This window comes from Oryzias latipes, chromosome 6, assembly GCF_053564925.1.
Source record: "Oryzias latipes strain Hd-rR chromosome 6, Olatipes_Hd-rR_3.1".
Classification (NCBI taxonomy): domain Eukaryota; kingdom Metazoa; phylum Chordata; class Actinopteri; order Beloniformes; family Adrianichthyidae; genus Oryzias; species Oryzias latipes.
This window is the reverse complement of record NC_136242.1, coordinates 9155757-9179110: the sequence shown is the minus strand read 5'-3', so window position 1 is coordinate 9179110 and position 23354 is coordinate 9155757. Positions and strand designations below refer to the sequence as shown.

Here is a 23354-nt window from a genome sequence, read left to right as displayed (position 1 = left end):
TTGGTTTTAATATGAAGATCAAAAAGGAAAACTAATTTGCAGAGATCAGATGCATAACCCAAACCACACACTGCTCTTTACAGTCATCACATCAAAAGCTTGACATGCTGGATCGTTTTCTTATGTTTGCACAGCATCAGGATTTATTTTGTGCAATGTTTATTTAAAAATGCTTCATTATCAACTCATTTATGAAATCAGCCTAAATATTTGCACATTTAAGGAGAAATTCTAAACCCCAAACAGTTGGATCTTCTTGTTATATAAAAGTGCAAAAGAACAGTTTCCAGACAGTATTCAGAGGGATTATGGGGAAAGTGAACTGTTGCATTCCAATACAAAAAGGGAAAATTATCCTAAATTCTGTAGATTTAGACATACTTTTAGCCAACAGCCGGATTTGTTTCCACTACAAGGCCAACCCCTGTAAAAAAACTGATGTGAAATTAACAATATCAATTAAGGACATCAGTTTAAACATAGAAGCGAAGAGCAGAGAGATGAGAGCAGAGTTTTATTTTTAAAGTGGATACATTTGATTCATGCTTTGGAATTTACTAAGTAAATGACTATTGATGCTGTTACGTTCCCATCTGTTTGCATATTTCAGTCAAATCAATTAGCTGATCAATGAAGAGTAAAGTTAGATGCCTGTAACCTCACTCATCTAAAGGAATGAGGGAGTTTAAACGGGATGAAAGGTCAAGTCCAATATTATAATAACAATAAGATCCCATAAAACGGCGTGTCTTAATAGTTATTGACAGAACTTCCTGTAAATAGTTGAAGAACATCATAGATGGTGCCTGGAAGCAGCCTTCAAAGTCAAGTCCCACTTTATTGAGGTTTTATTAATAGAAATACTACAGGGCATAAAGCAATTACTTTAAGTTAACAGTGAACAGTGCAAAGACATGATTTGCTGAACGCTTACTGGGACAGTACAGTGATTTTTCGCAGGTTCTTCAAGGCCAGGACTCACACCAATCCACAAACAACACTGCAGTCTGCTTCCTAATAGATCATCCGGCTCTAAATCTTCCTCATTAGATGCTGCGGCATAAACAACTGTTCCAACACGGCCCCTGGATCAGGGCACACTAATTAACCAAGACCATCGACCGACTATTCCTCATTATCCACTCTCATCTGATCGCATAAAGGCAGTCAAGGCAGCTAACGACCAACATACTAATTAATCAGCTGATGAGCTGCAAGTGAAGCTCTGGGTTCCCACTTCATTTGTCAGACACATGGGAGCTAATTAGTTCAATTATTAATGCATCTAATTAAATAGTTTCAGTAGGTAATCATGGTTACAGTCTCATCCTCGATCAGCTGCAGAGATGGGCCGTATATCAGACCTCTTTTGTCCTTTATTTTGACATACATTCTTTACCTCCACTGAAACGACAGGCCCAGGGCGAACCAGTGTGCTCCATTCACAGGGCCGCATCCTGCTGCTCTAATTGCTGTAGAAGCAGTCTGCGGATGACAGTAAAGGTGAGCTGTGATTAGAGCCCTAATTAGCTTTCTGTGGAAACAAGAAGCCTCTCCGGCCATCTGCTGCAGCTTGCCATCATGTGATCTGTGTGAAAAGGGCAGACAAATTGAAGTAGGTCCTGCAGATGGGCTGTTGGTTTAAAACGACGCCAAGAGAGGCTTCACACGAATGCTGTAACAGCTGAATTTGAAGCAAGGAAAGCAGGAACATTAAATACAACAGGGTGTGGTTTTCCTAGATGCTATGTTCCCAACCGTTCAAGCGACCACTTTCAATGAAGTAAATGCCCATTTTGGGCTTTAAAACTCTTGCTCTCATGTCCGTTTTGTCCGTTGTAAAAAAACACGCAGCTATTGAACGCACGTTGAAAGAGTCGGAACTTTGACCAATCAGGGATTCCGTAGTGACGTATGGTTGCCATCGATTCCAATTCATGGAAGTGCCAAATGTTTATAAATTGATCACGGAGGAGAAATTAATAACAGGAGTTTGTGCCCGACCAGAAATGTGTGACACCAAGTCTTTCATTTATCAGAATAGAGCTGTGACAGAAAACATGATTCAGGAGATTTACACGTACAGGTAGATGTGCAGGTATCAGGTAGCAACAGTTCAGTGTGCACGCCACATGCACACTCGGAGTTTCTTCTGTCTTTTCTGGATGTTTTGCTGCTTTTGTTTTTTCTTTCTTTGTAAAAAACTTGGATTGGAATTGCCAGGTCATTTATTCGGAGGAAAATATAATAATGGATTTACTTTACCAAGCCAGCTACACATCAATACTATTTTATAACAGCATTACATAGTGTATTGATACAGATAAAAAGTGATTTAAAGTAATCGAATAGCACAATGGCTTGGGGCGTCCCTGATCTGTGGCCCTCTGATTACTCTCACAAAATCAATATGTGTCTAAAAAATATTTTCCAACACGTCCCAAATCTTTTTTTTTTTATTATTTTTTGGACTGAACAGAATCATGCAAAGCTAACATCTAACTTTGTGACATTTTTTAAGTTCCAAAGCTTTTCCAGAGCAATCTAGAGGTTTTTTTTTTAAATCTTGTTGGAGGAATACGGAGCAATACTTGCATAAACAAAATCCTACATGAAAATGCTTCATTTGTGTATTTAATTATAGTTGCCAGCTATCACTGCCCAGAGAGACCTCAGCGTTCCTCCTGAGAGACACTGTTCTGTCTGGCAGTGATGTTGAACCTCCTTGGTGGGTTTGATCTGTGTGAGCTTTTAGCAGAGAGGTCCTCAGATCACATCTCAGATCTCCTCAGAGATTTGAAGGTGGAACACGGAGGAGGGATGTTGCTTGCTTTGCAGGCAGCCCCCACTGTTTGACATCTCAGGTACGTCTCAATGAACCAAGAGGAATCCCCAAAGCCTTTGACTTCAGGGCTCACTAACCAGGCTGGGGGTTGGTTGTTTGCAGAAAGTGAACGGGAGGAGTTTGAATAGATGAGATTCATGTTTGACCCCAGTGGATGTATTCCAGCTTGGTATAGCCCTTCCCAGCCTCTTAGGGAAAGTGTGTCACAACAAGAGAGCAGTTTCCTTCTCTTTGTGGATCACCCATCTGCATGGATGCTGGAGGTAGCACAGACATGTGGACAAACTCATTTTGGTGCGTGTAACCCTTGTGCTATCCTAGGCACTTTAACATTGGGAGTTGGGTCATCTAGACCCACTAGACAGTGCTCTGAACCTTTTTTCTTCAATGATTTGTGATCTTCACTGGTGTCCATGGATTACATGAAATCTTTCCACCTTTATTCACCTTTGTCATTGTAGGGAGAACCCGTCACAGTAAGGGTGGGGTCATCTAAGATAGCACAAGGGTTAGGGAAGATCCTGGTTCCAATTTGCACAAACCAGAGATTGTTTTGCTTTCAGCTCAGTGTGATGCTGCTGAGATGTGAATTATGCCTCCAAAAAAATGACTACATTTCATTACAAGTAACTCATTTTTCAGTGGTTAAGATGCAGCAGAATGTGAATGTGTGTGTGTGCATGGGTGAACGGGACTGTTGAAAGTGCTTTGGGGTCTTTGATGCAGGTAGAAAAGTTTCTAGCATTCATCATTTACATTTTTGATTACAGCTGAACTACCTTTATGTTCTGGATTGTGTTACCCAAACTGATACAATACAATTTAATTCAGCTTCTACCTCCATGGGCTACATGCTCATTCAAGAAAACACGTTGAGCACACAGTGTTCACTTTGGTGTGTCGTTACCCGATACTCGCACACGTACCAACAGTCGGAAGAATCTCAGTGTGAAATAATAAAGTGGTGCAAATCTTGTAAATCTTACACCAGGATTTTTCTATTCACAGATGTATTCCAATATATGAAAGACTTGGCATCATAAAATTTCTGCAAGGATTCATTTTTCCTCTATGATCAATTTTCAAACGGTTGGCACTTCCATGGCTTGAAAAGGGTGCCATCCACACGTCACTTCCAATTGATTCCGAGCCCGGTGTGAACGTAGCACAAGGCTTAAAGTCCCACTCCGATCACCCATCGTAAAAACGTTCCCTCTAAACATTCATACTATATGTGTCATTTTCCAGGACATAGTTTCTGCAAAACAGCAGGAGTTGATCAGAAAGTTTCCTCTAAATTGTCGACGGGACGGTTGCCGTGGAATTAGCCTGCACTCATTTCCCATCATGCTTTTGTTTGCACTCTCTTCTTCTAGCTTACAGCCGCTAACAACCCCAAGTTAACATGGTGAGCAATATCAGTGATAACCAGCCCTACAGTTTAGATCTAGACACCAGCTCAGACGAGGAAAACAAAGACGTGCATGGATCGAGTCAAAACGGAGCGGGGAGACCTTCGCCCACCAATTGTAGCATGTACAAAACAGCCATACGCTTTTTCAAACTATATCTTTTCATCTGCTTTGGAACTAAAACTATTTGAACAAAGAAATACTTAGAAAAGCTATTTTAATCTTAATTTTCTTTATATACGTCCTCCATCATCAGACATATGCTACAAGTACATGTTTAAATCACCAAAAATCATTATTGTCATGGTAGTGGATTTTTGGTCAGGATTGGATCTGGTTAGTTCCTGGAACGGAAACAACCTGGGACAACCAGGTTCTATAAACTTCTGCGACCAGATTGAGCCGCACCATCCAGACACGGTCTAGGTCAATGGATGGGTCAGGAAGAGCTTCTGCCGCTAACACAAGTCAAATCACGAGTGAATTGTGGAGTGACCCCTAAAGGAAAAACATTTCAGTATGTTCATATGAAGTCATGTCACAACCAAAGCTGTTTCATCGAAAGTAAAAGTAATATTGGGCGGATGTAATAACCAGCACAATAAAGGATAGAAATTCATGTTGGGCACACAGCAAAGAACCAAGTTGGTGCATTGCTGTGTGGATCACATGTATTTAAAGTGTGTATTTTTGTTGGCTGCATGTTTTTAAAATGAAACTTAAAGTTAAAGTCCCATTATCTGGCCTGCACCTAGGTGTGTGAAATGTGTCCTACTCGGTGATACAACCCCTGGGGAAGCGGTGAGCTGCAGAAAAGGCCACAATCAGAAACTATTTGGTGGTTTAATATCAGGGGCCGTATAAGACATTATTTATTCTGAACCATTCACATTCATACATTCTTGCTCTCACAGTCATATATACTCTCTTTCGCATACATATATCCTCTTACGCATACATATATTCTCTCTTGCACATACATATGTACTCTCTTTTGCATACATACATTCTCTTACGCATACATATATTCTCTCTTGCACAGTCATATATACTCTATATCGCATACATATATTCTCACTTGCACATACATATATTCTCACTTGCACATCCATATGTTCTCTCTTTGCATGCATATATATTCTCTTACGCATTCATATATTCTCACTTGCACATCCATATATTCTCTCTCTCGCATGCATATATATTACTTTACACATACATACATTCTCACTCTCATTGTCACTCTTAAAAAAGAATATATGTATGTGAAAACCAAGTATATATGTACGTGTGAGGAAGAGTATATATGTGCGTGTGAGAGAGGAGTATGCATGAAACGGAAGTGACTTTGCATGAAACGGAAGTGACTTTGCATGAAAAGGAAGGCACTTTGCATGAACCGGAAGGCAGATGATTTCTCGTGCTCTGATTGGACGAGAGGCCGCCACCTCCCATTTTGAACAGATGCTAACATGAACCAGAAAGAGGAGCCACGGGGGTCCTGCAACAGGCCATCGGAACCTTAAGAAATATTTTATCTTCACCTCAAGTGGTCACAAATCTGTCTGCATCTCTAGAGGCACAAAGGAATGTCTCAAATACCAATAATGGTAATAGAAGCGCCACCGAAACAGAAAACCCGTATCCACCTTATTCCTAGCCCCCATGAGCCTTTGCATGAATTATGGGCGACACTTCCTGTAGACGCCGGAACACGCATTTACATTAAAACAAATTCCTCTTGTTTTCGATCCATAACTACATAAAAATGTGGGAAAACCAGCTGTCATGTCTTAAAAAAGGCAATGGTGAGGTGAAGATAAAATATTTCTTAAGGTTCCGATGGCCTGCTGGAGAACCCCCGTGGCTCCTTCTTTTTTTTTCTTTTTTTTTGTTCAAACTTTATTGAATGTAAAAATTCAATACAGAACAATGTTAAACAGTGAACAACAACAACGAAGGAACAAGCCAGGGGGTTAATACAGTTTATGCAGATATATTGAAACTAACACACAGATCTAATGTTTTGATGGCGTTCTTATTATCAGAGTTTCTTATTGTCTTAATGAATTGTTTGAACTCATTGATAAAGATTGAGAAATGAGGAGTATGATTCGTAACTTTTGATTTATGAATGTGCCATTTGCATAAAAAAAACAAAAGGTTAATGAAGTACAACTGTTCTTTTTTATGAGATGGACAGTGGGTAATGCCAAACATAACATTTTCTAAGTACAGGCGAAAGTCAGGGTCAATGTGGGCGGAAATGAAATGACAAACTTTAGACCAGAGAGTAGTGGAAAAGGGACATGACCAAAATAAATGTACAGCATCTTCAGGGTGTTCTTGACAAAAAGAGCAGGCAACATCAATATCTTTTTTAAACCTTTGCAGATATAGTTTGGATGGATAGAATTTATGGATTAGTTTGAATGAGATTTGTTTCACTTTATTGGTTAAAAAGTATTTTGCTGGTAAATTCCAAATCTTTTTCCATTCTAAATGATAAACTAAATTATTCCAAAAAGAAACTACATGAGGAATGGAAACAACATCCTTCTTGAAGAGTGAGCGTATACGGCGATTTGTACCGTGGCTCCTTCTTGCTGGTTCATGTTAGCGTCTGTTCAAAATAGGAGGTGGCGGCCTCTCGTCCAATCAGAGCACGAGAAATCATCTGCCTTCCTTTTCATGCAAAGTGCCTTCCTTTTCATTCAAAGTGCCTTCCTTTTCATGCAAAGTCACTTCCGTTTCATGCATACTCCTCTCTCACACGCACATATATACTCTTCCTCACACGCACATATATACTTGTCTTTCACATACATATATTCTTTTTTAAGTGTGACAATGAGAGTGAGAATGTATGTATGTGTAAAGTAATATATATGCATGCGAGAGAGAGAATATATGGATGCGCAAGTGAGAATACATGCATGTGCAAGTGAGAATATATGTATGTGCAAGTGAGAATATATGTATGCGTAAGAGTATATATGTATGCAAAAGAGAGTATATATGTATGTGCAAGAGAGAATATATGTATGCGTAAGAGAATATATGTATGCGAAAGAGAGTATATATGACTGTGAGAGCAAGAATGTATGAATATGAATGGTTCAGAATAAATAATGTCTTATACGGCCCCTCATTGTTTAACCTTAACTGCATCCGTGATCCTAACCTTAACCTTTCCTTTGGGGCTGTGCAGTCAAGAAAATAGTTCAGGACTGGCTGCACGTATTTGGAAAATGACGTGCGGATAGACACTTCCTTTCAATTTAAGGGCTACTGAGTTCTGATCTCCAAGAGCTCCACTTCAAGCAGAGCAGAGTAGAGCAATGCAGAATCTTACAAGCTCCAGAGACCAAACTTTAGGTTTGTTTTATCTGTTCAGATTAGGCTATTCCAGGAAGGAGCCGCATGATGAACTTGGATGAAGACCGTCTTTGATGGATGCAGGTATGAGGAATGGGATTTGTTTGGGAAAGCTGTTGGAATCTGTTTGAGGCTGAAATCCTAGTGAGACTTGATCACTCTCAGCATTGAATTGTTTTTTGGCACATTAATTTTACGTAATGTTAGAAATTGGAAAATTACAAAAAAGCAGTAAAAGCATAATAGGAGTGGAAATATATAAAATCACCTCCTCCCTCTCCCTTTCACGCAATTACTAATTAAACTGTTTTTGACAAACTTATCAATCAATGAATAAAATGTGTGATTTACTGTGTGTCTGAGCACAAATATGTTTATTTATTGATTAAGTGTTATGATAATGGTATGTAGAAATATTTATGGATATGTATCTGTTTTACTTTGAATTTTTGTGTTTTCCAATTAAATCAAGACTAATCATCTTAAATTTGATATTTTTATGCAAAGATGCACAGCTTTTTGGTTTGACTTCTTTAGTATTTCTTTGTTTTGAATACTTAAAATAAATCAATTCCAATCCAGTTCAATGAGTGACACATTTTGGAATTTTGCGCTCATAAAGTGGACATTAGCCTTGGTAATGGCTATATAATTACTTGAATTTTACACACATTAACGTTTGAAAACAAGCCCTAAAATGCATTTGGGAACATTTTAGAGAGGCAGACAAAGGTGAGCGGCAATTAAGCAACAGTTCACCATCCATGAGGAGGAAAATAATCGCCTTCTTAGGAGACTTGTAAGAATTTCTTGGTTTCCAAATGTAAATCAGAATGTGCAGAAATGTCTGCAGATTCCAGAACGGATCACGTCATACATCTTGTCTTTTCTTTAAAGTTGTCATCTAACTATAGGAAAGCGATTATTTTACCATTAGGAATGAAAGAAAGACATTTGGAAGGGAGTGAAGCATCATCATGTATCCATTTTGTGTCCACGCTGTTCAAAGTCAGCCAGTCCCCCGTCGGTCAAACTAAGCAGCTGAGTTTGAGATTGAAGTGGGGATGTGTTCACCAGCTGTGAGATTGAGGGGGAATGATCGATGGCCTTTCTGATTGGCTCCCAGGGTGTCCCTGCAGCATCCAATCCCTTCGGTTCGGATGGTTGTCCTCGGCCGAAGCTAAAAGCAATTCTTTCTACACACAGGAGCCAAATAAGATCACTGACCTGAAGCTATGGGGCCAGGCGTGGAGCTCCTGTTGCCGTCCGCCTGCATCCCTCATTTCTCTGGATAGAATGACATCAATAAAAAGGAGCAGAAATATAAAGAATGGAAATCCTATCAGAGCTTCTTTGAGGACCGTTTGGTTCCATCGCATGTTGAAATTTGAGTTAGTGTTATGTACTAAACCATTTCTGGGCGTGTTTGCTTTGAAACCAAATCTGCACAGCTTTCAAATGTCAGTCAATTCAGTGGGGCATTGTTCAATGCAGATTTTTCCTTGTTTTCTTTTTACAACTTTGACACTAAGTACATGATTATATTAAAAGCTAAATATACTCAAAAGACAAATACCTTTTACTCCTCAAGTTTAATGAAGGAGGATTTAACTTGTTTCAAAAGATACCTCCAAAAATGCAAAGTACAACTTTCAACGCGGTGGTTATCTAATGAGGAAGCGGCGTAATATCCTCTTGAGTCTGAGTAATATTTAATGAGGAGAAATGTCTGCCAGGGTCAATTTTTCAAAATCAGACTCCTGCAGATGCTCGGCTTCTTTTGCCACCTGTGCTGTGACGAGAAACAGAAGGGGCCTGCAGAGCTTCCTGTCTGATCTTCAGCAGCAACCGACCGCTTAGCTGTTCAGAAAAAGAAAAAGAAACTCTCTGAGTGATCATGGACGAAAATGCAATCAGGAGCAGCAGCCATGTTCTCTCGCCAATGTGCACCTCTAATCCAATTTTATGGCATGAATGTATTTTCGGATTTTTAGGAATCACTAGCTCAGCTTAGCACAAGTGCTTTGTTTTTTCAAACTTTAACTATTGTTCGGTTGCTTTCATTCAGCAGGTCCTAACGTATGTTAAATTCTGCTGGGGCTGTCTCACTGAGCCCACTGCTGGAGGGGTCTTCGACCTACGGTGGCCCTGAAGTGCAAATCACATCAACAAATCACTCAACAACACAAAAAAGCAACAGATTAAAGCTCACAATTTTAAGAAAGAAAATCAAATAATTAAAAACAGTTGCACTTTAGAAATCAAAGCTACAATTCAAGAACCAAAAACAGAATTCCAAAAAAATGAATTGAATTAAAAATAAAACGTTTTGGGAAACAAAAGTCATTTCTAGAAATCAGAATGAAATGTTAAAACACGCAAGAAACTTGAAAAGGAAGGAATTATGGGACATCACAGATTGGATGATGACATTTGAAACTTCTGTGGCATAAAGCAATACTTGCTAATCCTAAAACATTTATTAGCATGTGGATATCGAAAACACATTTGAAAAAAATCAAAAATCAAATGTCCTCTTTGTTTTTTGAAACGATTCATTTTCATGTTTTCATTTTTTATTTTTCATATAGTTTCCAATTTTGGGGGATTTTTGTTCAGTTTGTTTAATTGCCGTTGTTATCTTTTACATGCTGTTGCTTTGAGTGATTTGTTGGTGTGATTTGAACTTCAGGGCCACCGTCAACCTCCTTCACATTTGGGAGAGCTTCAACCAGGAACCGAGGGAGGCTGCAGAGATGGAGTCTGACGGTGTTTCCCACCTTCATTATGTCAGTGGAGCCATTTGGCCGTCGGGACTCTTGGCGCCAGTCAGGGCGGCAATCCAGAAGCAAGAGATACCATTGAGATGAAAAGATGTGATTGACTCTGGCTGGCTTTTGGAGCCCATGGGGCTGCTGACAGACAGGTATTGGCAGACCAATCAGGATGCAGAGTAGTTCAGGGAAGTAATAGAAAAAACTGCCCCAAGAAATTCTGGCAAAACTATTGGATGGGGGAAGCAGCTCTCTGCCAGCTGTGTAAAATGGAAAAATGTAGAGTGTAGGTGGTGGTCTGTTGTTGACCTCAGCTGAGGATGTTGTTAGGTGGTATATAAATACTTTGAGGATCCCCTTAACCCTTGTGCTATCTTAGATGACCCCACCTTTGCATTGACGTGTTCTCCCTACCATGACAAAGGTGGATAAAGGTGTAAAGATTTCATGTAATCCATGGACACCAGTGAAGATCACAAATCATTGAAGAAAAATGGTTCAGTGCACTGTTTAGTGGGTCTAGATGACCCAACTCCCAATGTTAAAGTGCCTAGGATAGCACAAGGGTTAATCCTGCTGACCTGCCCTTCACTGAGGAAGCAGAGGCAGAGGATGAAGGAGCGGGCCAGTTCATCACCCAGACAGAGGTAGTCATAAAGCCTCTTGGTGTCGAGGCACTGGAGGTGAATCAGATCCACCCTGACCGCCTGAAAGTCTCTGGATGTTGTGAGACTATCTTGGGTAACACATGTGTAGCATAGTATAACCACATGGTACAGTGCCTCTGGACTTGCAGACCGGGTTGATCATCCCTCTTTTCCAAACGGGGGCTGGAGGGTGTGTCATGCTAGAGGAGGGAAAGTCTTGATCTGCTGGAAACAAGCATTTGATTAACCCTTGTGCTATCCTAGGCACTTTACCATTGGGAGTCGGGTCATCTAGACCCACTAGACAGTGCTCTGAAACTTTTTTGTTCAATGATTTGTGATCTTCACTGGTGTCCATGGATTACATGAAATCTTTCCACCTTTATCCACCTTTGTCATGGTAGGAAGAACACGTCAATGTGAGGGTGGGGTCATCTAAGATAGCACAAGGGTTAAAAGCCAAAACCTTTCCTGAGACTGACAGCCAGAGTCCAGAGGGAACTCAGCCTTTGCCCAACATTGGCCGGGACAGGCTGCAGCAACCCAGTGACCCCAGAAGGGATTTAGCAAGTTGAGAAGATGGATGGATGGATGGATGGATGGATGGATGGATGGATGGATGGATGGAGGGAGGGAGGGAGGGATGGATGGATGGAGTAAAAAACATGAACAAAGACAGAACAAACCAAGAACCACAACCTAAACTGGCAGAAGGGAAAGAACACAGAAAAACCATCACTTTCCAAGGACAGAAAAACAAAGCAGCTGAGTTGATAAAGAACTGGAAAAGAAAGCTTTTACAAAACATTTAAAAAGCGTCTTAAAATGCATCTAATTCATACAGGGATAGGCTGAACCATGAGGTTTGAGGTAAGTTAGATCAACAAAAACTGTGGGTCCGCTACAGAAAACATCTTGTCCTGCCTCATTCAAGTCTGCTTCAAATCCTAAAACCTGGTTTCAGATTCTGTACCAAACTATATCATCACCCCTCCACCGCCGGTAGTAGTATCAATAGATTTTATTATCATAAATATTTTTTATTCCTGAACAGTTGTTTGTTTTTGTTTTTGGTGTGAACTTCATTAGTTATTTCTGTATTTTGAAAAAAAATTGTAATGTTTTTTTACAGTTTACATGTTTTGCAGACCGCATGTTTTTTACACTTTTGCAGCTGTATTTATTTAATATTTAATATTTATTTCTTTATTTAATAAGAATCTCATTTTTGATAATAATTTTTTATAATAATTTTAGTAGTATTTTTAATGATTTAATATAAATGTCATTTGTGATGTCCTTTATTGATGTTATATTATATAGATTATTTCTGAATGTCGTGTTGCTGCCACAGATAAATGAAATTTCCCCATTGTGGGATTAATAAAGTCATCCATCTATCTATCTATCTATCTATCTATCTATCTATCTATCTATTAGCATCAAGAAATTGAGCCAAGTTAGATTTTATGAGCTTTTATTTAGATTTGAGTTCAAACTGTAAATCCAAACTTAAATGTTGACATGATAATGCTCTTTTATCATCCTACATTTTTTTCAATCCAACACTCCTATTTTGTTGTTTGTAGTGGCTGGATGGTTCAGTTGGTTGGGCGTAGCTCTGGTTAGCTTCCCAGGGTGTGCAATGAGCCAAACCCAGTGTGTGTCTTTAGTTAAGACCCTTCTTGCTGCTGCCTAGGGTTGTGTCAGGAAGGGCATACAAACTCTCATCTGTGTGAACCAGTGAATGCTGATTGGCTGTGGCCACCCATTAAGGGATGTGCCAAAAGGTCTTCTTTGTACATGTACTTGTTCTTAAAAACTTTGAAAGAAATCCTTAAAAGATGTCTTTAGATCAACTTTTTTTTAATTGTGTTTTTTTTCATGTTTATTTTATAGATATTAAGAAATATTACTTTGGAGATTGATTACTTCTGTGAATTGTTCTGTCAAATGAGATTTGTCTCATATATTTTTACTGTGTTATCATGTCTTTTGCATCTCCTGTGAAAATATACATTACCTTCTCTGTTTTTGTTCCGCTTTTTGTTCATTGGCATTGCTATTTGTCTCAGTTCCACAAACAAACTACCTAAATTTACCAGGTTGTCAGTTTAGTCCTTAGTTTCGCTGGTGCTCCTTCGTTTTCTCCTTTTTTCAAAAGCTATGCTGCTGGAGCTTATGTGCATAAAAACCAAATCTGTCTTCCTTACCAGCACCAACACATGCTGTCATTTTAGATGCTTTCATAAGAACACTTCTGAAATGATTCCCTGTGCTGTTTATCAAGATCTGTAAGTAGAGGAAAACATTCCAAAGGGAAATGGTGGAAACTCTGTGCTTCCACCTGGTGGAAATGTTTGGGAATGCAGCAGTGCTTCTTTGGATGCAGCTTCTCAGTTTTTCATTCATTTTTTAGCAGAAAAATATTTGATGGAAGGATCAAATTGTAATATAATTGTAGTGATTTAAAGAAATATTTAACTTTATGGTCCTTTTTTTAATGACAAATGCTCACAGATCTGTCTTTTCAACGAACAAAGGAAGAAAAAGTTCAAATTGAAAGTGTTTAATGAACTGCCATTTATCTTTACAGCTCTGTTGCTGTGCCGTTGCTTTTTAACCTGTAAGACATGTTTTTCCGACATCACTGACTCATAACAGATTATATTTCTTCACTTATTTAACTGGTTTTAGATTTACATTTAAATATCTATGATTCAAGTTATTATATACAGAATACACAGAGTATGGTAGTTTTAACAGCAAAACTAATAAACATTTAAGCCATTTATACAAATATTATGTGGTTAAAAGTCATATAAGCCCTTTTAAAGACATAGTAATGGCTTGGATGAAGTGCAACCCAAAGGTTCAATCTCCGTGCACCGATTCTGATCTACATTTAAACTGCGAGCTGCTAGACGGACTGGAGGACATTAAAGAGTCAAAGTTAGATTATTAGATGGGTATGTGTGTGTGTGTGTGGGTGTGTGTGTGGGTGTGTGTGTGTGTGTGTGTGTGTGTGTGTGTGGGTGTGTGTGTGTGTGGGTGTGTGTGTGTGGGTGTGTGTGTGTGTGTGTGTGTGTGTGGTTGACATGCAAAAACAAATATCTGTGTATGGAAACGTTTCTCTGCACTGCAAAAACGAAATCTTAAGAAAGTAAAACGGCTCTTTTATCAAGAAAAATACTGTCTTGTTTTCTGTCTTCCAAGCAAAATCATCTTATCAAGAATATTTTCAATGAAAGAATAATCTTAGTTTGAGAAATTACCCCTTAGTGATAGAAGTTTGTTCTCAAAATAAGAATTCTTGGTGAGACTATTTTAACTGACCCCACTGTAAGATTTTGTTTTGAAAATCTTAAACTGTGACTTATTTTAAAGGAGCCTGTGTTTGGAGTGTGATGATACAAAGGCCGCTCTTTGTTCCCAGTGATGGATGAGGTCGTTGTCAGAGTCCGCGTCTTTGCTGGGTTTCTGTAGCGTCACGTGACCCCTCATCTGTTTCCTGTCAGTCAGTCTGCCTCACGTCTTCACACGGATTTCCTCCTCTTCCCAAACACGTTGTTAATCAGTTTGGCCATGGACTTGGAGCCACTGTAGCGCCGCCGGTCGGCTCTGTACTTCAGGTGCTCCATCACCTGCCGGATGAGCTGCGTGAAAAGGCCGGAGATGTCCTGATAGCTCTCAGCCGCTGAGACCTCCTGAAAGTGGCAGCGGTTCTCTTGAGCCAGGCAGCGGGCCTCGTCCTCTCGAACCTGCCGGGCGTGGCACAGGTCCTGCTTGTTGCCCACGAGACATATGGGAATGTCCATTTCTCTGAAAACATAAAAGCATATGATGAAAACATCTGGTATCACCTCATTTATTTGATTCGGTTTTTTGTAGGTTTTCTTCATCCATCACTACTTGACTGCTTGTAGCTGTAAAATGTTTTTGTTTAAACATAATTTCATATTTATATTCCCTGTCTTCACTGTAAACTCTAATCTATGTTTCTTTCTGCTAAATATCATAAAGCCACTCTTCCCCACAGCAGGAGAAGCTACAAAAACTGCTGGATAAACGGGGATGGCCTCCTTTTTTTGTTACCAGGTAGGTCAATCCCTAAAAAACAAAAGCATTAAACCGCCAAAGGAACCAACAATAAGTATCTGTTCTGTAAATTAATCTGTAGCATGATATGTTTGGTATAAATTATGTTTTATCCCACTGAGTTTTCACTCACTGAATAAATTATATAAAATCCCTTTTTAAAAGTTTAAAATCACAAATCTTGACACTACAAAACAAACAACAGTTAAACTAATTCTGACAAAACAATAATAGTAATTTCCTATCATTGCTTGATAGTTTAGAAAATGATGCTGTTTTTTTTTGTTTTTCTTTTGCCAAAATCAAAAACCTGTGTGGTTTTCTATTTTATTTTATTTTTTCTATTACTAAGAGCTCTCTATTTACACTCTCTCCCGCTATCTTACAGCCCCTCACAACCCCAAACATACATTAGTGGTGCACCAAAAGTAGCAAGCTATACTGAAGCTTCCCAGCCGTATAGTTTGGATCCAGATTCCAGCTCAGACGTAGAAAACAAAGACGTTCATGGATCTATTTGTCTGCAAGTGGATGAATCAGCATGGAGCAGAGCAGGGAGCTGGTGCCCCCCCCCCAGCCGATTCACTGTGTAAAAATATGTGCATTTTTTTGTCGGCTCCTGATTCACAGCAATTTGAGAAGAAATACTCTGAAGATCAATTTTAGGCTTAATTTTCTTTGTATTTGTCCTCCATCATCAAAAAAATGCCATAAGAACATGTTAAAAACATCATTTTTTACGGGAAGGGCCTTTAAATCTGGTGTATGATCAGAGTTTCTGTTGGATTTGTTCTGTTGTCCCATAAGTTAATTCGAAACATATTGACCCCACAAGATAGCACAAGGGTTAGTGGGATATTTTGTTGGGGAGCAGTTACGTAAAAGTTTCAGATTATATCGCCTCATCCCCAGAACAAAATAATCTGTCTAATCAAAAACATTGTTAGAAACATTTTGTTGCTGACTTGTCCGTCTCACTCTGAAAGTCTGTTTGCTGGCCACTCACCCTTTGCAATTCTCCGTGCGAGACTCTCGGATCTGCAGCAGGATGTTCTTGGCGTTGATGAAGGAAGTGCGGTCGCTGATGTTGTAGACCACCACGAAGCCGTCTGCCCAGTCCACCGGTTCCTCCAGTATGCACCTGGCCTCCGAGCTCTAGAACACCAAAACATCCTTTAGCTCCTGAATCCCACTGATGAAGCGCAGAAGAAGCATCACTTTAGACTCTGAATGCAAGTTGGAGGTGAGAGAGTTTGACAACCTAAGGCTGCAGACCCTGTTTTTACAAAGTCCTGTTTTTGCACGAGAGGAATTTACGACAGGCTGCTTAAAAAACAAACTGACTTTGGGGTTTTAAAGGAACACAGGGATGACCTTCAGTAATAAAGAACCTTAAAAACGCATTTCACTTCTGTTTTCTTTTGAAACTCCCCAAGTGTTGTTTGCATTGCAGGTCAGAGGTTCAGGATATGAACACGATGTTCCACCCGGGAAGGAGGGATGTTCTCGTGGGCTATATGGAGAACTCAAACGGGCTTTTTTTTTTCTGCTGCTTTTCAAGCTGTTCCAGGTCTACATCAGAATAAAAGCCAAAGTCAGGCTTTTTGTTTAGTTTAAAGAGAAGAAAGTACATTGTGTGGATCCTCTTTGGCACACATGGCCTCAGGAGACTCTCATAAACGCTGTGGATTCCCAGCTAAGGAGCAATAAAGAAAGCACACGTGCCCCTCGGTACATGACCAGACTCACTGAAGGTCGCAGACCTGAGCAGATTCAGCAGCTGCCTCGCTTCTGTTAAACCGCTGAGACTCCAAAAACACAGAAAAAGAGGTACAAACCTCTGCTGTGGTTTAGTGACAACACTAACAAAGATTTATCAAACCAACTGCTTTCCATTCAAAACGTTTTGCAAAACTTTTCTAGAGGCTAAATGCAAGAAAAAAAAAGGTGAAGGAACTAAAGAGCCTAAAGTCCTGCTTTGGCAACAAATTACTGTTTGTCCTTAAATCCTGTAAACCTCACTGCATAAAGTTCTGACAAGAAATTCAGATTCATTTTTTTTTTTATTAACATTTTTTTTTATACTTTTGATGAAATCCACAATGAGAAATTTGTAATATGATATTTCAATGAGACATAGATAGAAGCAATTATGACGCTTTGGGGGATTTATTAAGTTTTTTTCACAGCAATGTCAGCTTAAGATCTAAAATTATTAACACGAGCGTTCGGGAAAAAACATCTTATTTATCCGCCGTCTTAAATTCAGTCCACACATCACATTTTTTACATGGTGTAACTGTGTTTATAAAGAATTAAATATAAACAGATTTTGAATGATTTCAACATAGTAAGTATTGATTAAAAAAATAAACAATGACTCATGTGTAACTCTTATCATAAAGTTACTTTTCCAGCCAAAAGTGATTTTTGAGATTTCACGGAAGCATCCGTTTTGAAATGAGCAGGGTAAAGCCCTACTACTGCCCCTAGTGACATGATGATGAACTACAGGGCAGGAAAAAGGGAAAAAGATATAAACAATGGGTTTTTGAGGATATTTTGGATCACGCTAATGAGATAGGGGTTTCAGAAAGGTGTGTGTGTCAAACATAATATGAGGTAACACAGGGTTAAACAGCTTTTTGTTCTGTACCTGAGAGCAGGGGTCAAAAACTTCCAGATTCAGCTGCCTGCCATCGATGGACAGCCTTTTATGATAGAGCGAGTCTGTGATGAAGTTTAGAGCAAAAGAACTTCAGAATTATTGTCAAAATAATGGAGCAAATCTTGCACCATAGACCCAAGGGTTTCTTCTGATTTATGCATTTATTTAAAAAAGTCGAATAAACTATTCAAGGAAAGTTCAACAAAATTCTGAGAAAAGATTTTCTTGATTCTCTGAGTCTGTGACTGTTCAGGTGGACGTCCTTCTACAAGTATCTTCAAAGTCCAGCAGTGATGCATTCTGGTAAATCTGGAAACACTTACTGGCGTTTGACGCATATTCGCCAATGAAGCGCCGGGTCAGGAAGCGCACAAGGACAGCTGGAAGGGGGAAAAAGGGAAAAAAAAAACGTTATTAATCATGGCATTATCACGGTCTCAAAATGGATTCTCATTTCGCCCGGCAGGCACGGTGCTGCGCCAGCTGACACTGGTTTGGACGGGTGAAACTCCAGCCTCAAAGGAAGTTCATTCCTTTATTGTGGCTCGACACCATAGGCGGAACATAAAACTGACTAACAAGGATCCCACAGCAGACAATCCTTTTCAATGATGAAGCACATGCAGCAATTGAAACCTGAAGACCCACTTCAATGAAAAATGTATTTTTTGCATGCTCTTATGGCATTTTTCAGATGATGGAGGACATGTGTACATGGAAAACTGAGCATTAAATTAGTCAGAAATAGTATTTCTGAGTTTTGCTTTATTAAAATGGTTGTGAATCAGAAAAAATGCTGCTTGAAAAAGCTTGTATGTGACGCAGAAAATACGTCACAAGCTCCCTCCAGCGAGCTCTAGGGGGGTGGAGGGGTTCCCGCCCACAACTCAGAGGTGAGTTTCTATTGAACTACGACCACTCCACAGAAACTATGTCCTAGAATGACACAAGTGGTTTTATTGGCTAAAAATGGCATACCGTATTTTTCAGAGTTAAGTTAAGTTAAGTTTTTTTGCATAGTTTGGGAAAGGGGTGGGACTTCTCATCATTCTTGTTCTAATTTTTTCCTTCCTCTGACTATTGTGGGACAGCAGGTCATCAAACTGGGTCACAGAGAGATGGAAGTACCGCTGAAAGCGCTGTCATTCACACGCAGCTCCTGCAGTAGATGGTGAACCTTTATAAAAGACCCTGAATGATCACGTGAACGCAGGCTGTGTCCAAATTCCCATCCTAACCCCTAATTACTAAAAATCTATATAGTGCGGGACTATGTAGTCCCCTGGATTTTAAAAGCAATTCAGACACCACGCTCACAACTTTTTTCTAACAGCTAATGTGATGTCATCAAATTCACAAAGTAAAAATCTCATTGATGTGAGATTTTTGTGACGACTTTTTATGAATCCACCGAGTTCTGATGATGAAAACATTGATATGATAATAATAAAAAATAAAAACTCAAAAATAAAAACATTTAAATATATTTTTTGGCCAAAGCTCTTTAAACACAATGCATTGTAGTCTATATTCACCTATAGTGAGCATCGATGCACACTGGTTTTTCGTAGAGACTTGATCTTGGAATTGTGGAGTCGGACAGCACTACAAAATGGCAAACGCACCATAAAGTGCACTATGTAGTGAAGGAATTTGGACAAAGCCCCCGTCATGGAGTGATGATTATTAATCCTTTCGTAGATTTTATCAACATAAATAAACCTAATCTTTCAACGTTACCTGTGTCTTCCATGCATCGTAAATTAGATGAATAGTCAATCCTTCCGTATAGCGATGAGGCTAAAAACTTAGCTCCTCCCACATACGAGCATCTAGTTCAGGAATGGGCAACTTCAGGCCTTAAGGCTCTTATTCTTGCATGTTTTCCAAAAACTCTGGCAATTAATTGGCTGGACACATCTGAACCAGGTAATCAGTCTTGAGTAGGGCTATGTATCCGGAAATCGTGCAGACACACCGGCCCTCGAGGCCTGGAGTTGCCCATTCCTGGTCTGGTTTAAGAAGACATTTTAGGACAAGCATTGAGCATCAAATCTGAGCGCCGTTGAAAGAGTAAGTGGTAAAAAAACTCCAACTTTTACTTTGGAGCAACTTCTCCAAGATTTTTCCCTTCTTTATATTGCATTTTTTGGCTCCTGCGACTTATACTGCGGTGCGATATATACTCAGGAAAATCCTGATTTAAAGACTAGATGGAACTCTCAGCAGCAGAATCTTTAATAATAGAAGGATGTGCTCAAAGAGGGGAAGCAGTGAAGTTACGGAGTTTCTGCAGAACACAAATTACAGCAGTATGGAGCATTGAAACCAATGTTTCCCTGGTCCTCTGGGAACACCGTCCTGCACTTTTTCAGTCCTGCCCTGCTCATACTATTCATAATCAGGCAGAGTTTGATGATGGGGGGAATCTGGTGTACCTTATGCAGAGCAACACAGAAAACGGGCAGGACAGTGTTCCCAAAGGACTAAAGTTAGGAAACTCTAATCTGGACCACCACAGAGACCATGAGAGAATTACACAGAAGATCATCTGTTTGTTTGGCAGAGCTAAGAAAAGGTCATGCTATGATGTCATACCTTTGAAACACAGCAAAAGAGGATTTTTTTAAGAAAACATTTTGCCTACAAAAATCTCTTTCTGTCTCTCCTAAAATCTTGCACTTGTGTTCACTTTGAAGTCTCATCACAAACACTACATCACCCAGATGTTGCATGCTGGCTAGAAATACCCAAATCTTGGCAGTATTACTTTTTGAAATACTCATTGTATGTCTTTTATTAAACAATACTATATTTTCAGGGACTAAAACTTGAAGCTGTCATATATGTTTAAAATTTCTTCCAAATTCCTTCTCCTTTTGTCTGTTCACAACATGTTTGTTTCAGAGTAAATCTGTTTTTTATTTTATTTCGTTTTCATATTTTTTTTAAGTCGAGTTTCGTTTAGTTTCTAAGCTCCTGATTGTTTTCCGGATTGTCTGACATATTTTTGTTCCCATAGAATGACAGTAAATGTGAGGCCTCATAGCAAAGACCTGAACTCCTGTAGATGATCAACATGACCAACGTTTAGCCTCCTCACTGTCTTTGTTTTCTTGTTTGTTTTTTTGTTGTTTATTACTATCACTGTGAAACATAAAACCCTGTAGACAAAATTAACTGATTTCCAAATCAAATCTAGAATTTGGATTTTTGCTAAATTTAGGAGGGTATGTGTGAAGGACTCAACCTGATCATCTTTTGAGCTCTTTTTAAAAGCATTCCTACCAGTACAGGTCTTGATCCAGATTCCAGGTTGGACGAGGAAAACAAAGACTTACATGGATCTATTTGTCTACAAGTCGATGCATCAGAACGCAGCTTGCAGCCTGTTGATTGCAGTTTGTTCATAACAACTACAAGCTATTTGCAACTTATTGTCAATGATTTGAATAAAGAAAAACTCAGAAGTGCAATTTACCTGATATATGTTCTCCACCATCAGAAAAATGCCACAAGAACATGTTAAAAAGACCAAAAACACCATTTCTATCACAGTGGGTCTTTAACAACAGGTGTCACTTCATGAACTTAAACACAGAGTTCTGGTTCTGTTAGCATCGGACCCCTAGACATTTTTGGGTTTTGAGTGTCTTTGTAAAGAGCACTTATTTTCAAAGTAATATGGAAACATGAAATCAGAATCTTATTTTGCAGAAGGATAATTACCATCATTTGGAAGCAAAAATATGCATCAGTCTTTTTCCGAACCTCATGCCAAACGTTATCTGGCTCCAGCTTTTGGCAGAACTGTGACTTTCAATTTTTGATCATGAATGATCGCAGAGTGAGACCTGGCAAACACGTGTTTTCTCAGACGCTCGCACACCATCCTCGTAAACCTAGAAGCTGTCACTCCAAATCCCCTTTTCAACCACAGAACAAAGGGTCTGTTGGTCAAAAAATGATACACACCAGCCTCTAGGAAAAACGGCAACAGAATGTTTTGGGGTATAAAACTCCTTAAAATGATGCAAACATGCAGAAACGAATGGACCTACATGAAAACACTGAAGAGGTTTTATCCTGTAAAACATGCGGAGTGGATGCAACAGTAAAATATCTCAAATTCTCTGAAAAGTCTGCTGAGAAAGCTCCCACCTGACTTCCCAGCCCCCTGACTTCCCAGAAGGGCCAGCTTGATGTCGTTCATGCCTGCGTCCCCTGAGCTGCCTCCGAGTCTGCAGCTCTGCGTTGTCTCTGGTATTTGGGTTAGTCTTTGCACTCTAAATGCTCTCAGTCAGGAGGGGGGGTGGCGTAACAAGACTGTCCTTCCTCGCAATCTCCTCCTCTTTAGAGAGCTGCTTCACTTTTCCAGGCCAGAGGGACAGAAGAGGAAGGAAAGCAGTCCTCCATGGAGGTCAGGAAGCACCTTCTCTTGTTCTTTTTCATCCCTCTTGTTTCGGTTTTCTTTCACTTGTCTATTACACCCCCCCCTCCTTTCCTCCTCTCTGTTTTCCATCTTCTTTTAATTTCTTTCCTCTCCTGGCTGCAACCACCGATCTGTTCTGGTGCTGTCCCCTCCCACGCAGAGGTCACCAAAGGGTTCAGACTGCCTAAACCTATAGTGCTGATCCTAATTTCAACGTCTACCAACCAGTCTGTGTTATTCCACGAAGACAATTGACAAAAAAAAGCTTTCAAGGTAAAAAGAAGAGCTGACCCCCATGAGGAACTTCACATGAATGTTAGTTGGCAGCAGCGTCACTTTGATGGAAAGGATGATCAGGCATAAACGCCGACCCCCCTGTCAGAACAGAGCTTGGGTTTTTCACGGTACACAAAAGCTTGGTACAAAATCTGTTACCCAGACTGCTGTGACTTTGACATTAATCCCTTGTCTCTGTTATTATCTGTATTTGTTTTAATGAAGTGACATTTCCTTTGCAGTAACACACTTCTTTAAAGGCTCACTCTGAGGAAAATTGTATTTTCAGTGTTTCTAACAAGTTCTTGCAGCATTTTTCTGTTGATGGGGGACATTAAGGTTGAGAAGATTCAGATCAAAGTCCCATTTCTCTTTGTTTCTTTGTTCATATAGTTAATCAGGAGTAGATTAAAAAAATGCCTTCTGAAATATTTTTATTTGTAACATGAAAATATGTTGGGCAGGCCATAAGCTCTGTGCTCTGCTCCATTCTGATGCAGCCACTTGTAGACAAATAGATCCATGTTCGTCCTTATTTTCCTCGTCTGAGCTGGAATCTGGATCAAAACTGTATGACTGCTCGCCATTTTGGTTGCACTGCTAATGTTAGGTTTATGTTGCGAGGGGCTGTAAGCTAGCAGGAGAGAGTATAAACAGATGGATAATGGGGAAAGGGGGCAGAATTATTCTGCACCAACAGTCCCGCCCATAACTCAGAGGTGAGTTTCTAACAAATTCCTGCCACTCTACAGGAACTTTGTCCTAGAAAACAACAGTTGTTTTTTTTAAATTTTGGCTAAAAACGGCGTAACTATGATTGGAAG

General features: G+C 39.6%; 1 protein-coding gene across 1 annotated transcript; it reads right to left on the bottom strand.

The window, feature by feature from the left end:
- Nucleotides 1–13609: 13609 nt before the first annotated feature.
- Nucleotides 13610–22143, bottom strand: rerglb (RERG/RAS-like b). The gene is made up of 5 exons (XM_004069391.5): nt 21984–22143; nt 18146–18202; nt 17811–17884; nt 16161–16309; nt 13610–14878 (listed from the first exon to the last, which is right to left on the bottom strand). The coding sequence occupies exons 1-5, from the start codon at nt 22033–22035 to the stop codon at nt 14593–14595; spliced, it is 618 nt and encodes a 205-aa protein (XP_004069439.1). The 5' UTR covers nt 22036–22143; the 3' UTR covers nt 13610–14592.
- Nucleotides 22144–23354: the final 1211 nt, after the last annotated feature.

What these genes read in the sequence shown, in the direction of transcription:
- rerglb (XM_004069391.5), bottom strand. Translation starts at nt 22,035, where the DNA reads ATGAACGACATCAAGCTGGCCCTTCTGGGAAGTCAGGGGGCTGGGAAG. An exon ending in CGAATATGCGTCAAACGCCA is followed by an intron (nt 17,885 to 18,145) that starts GTAAGTGTTTCC and finishes ACTTCATCACAG; the next exon opens with ACTCGCTCTATCATAAAAGG. An exon ending in CGCACGGAGAATTGCAAAGG is followed by an intron (nt 14,879 to 16,160) that starts GTGAGTGGCCAG and finishes TTATGTTTTCAG; the next exon opens with AGAAATGGACATTCCCATAT.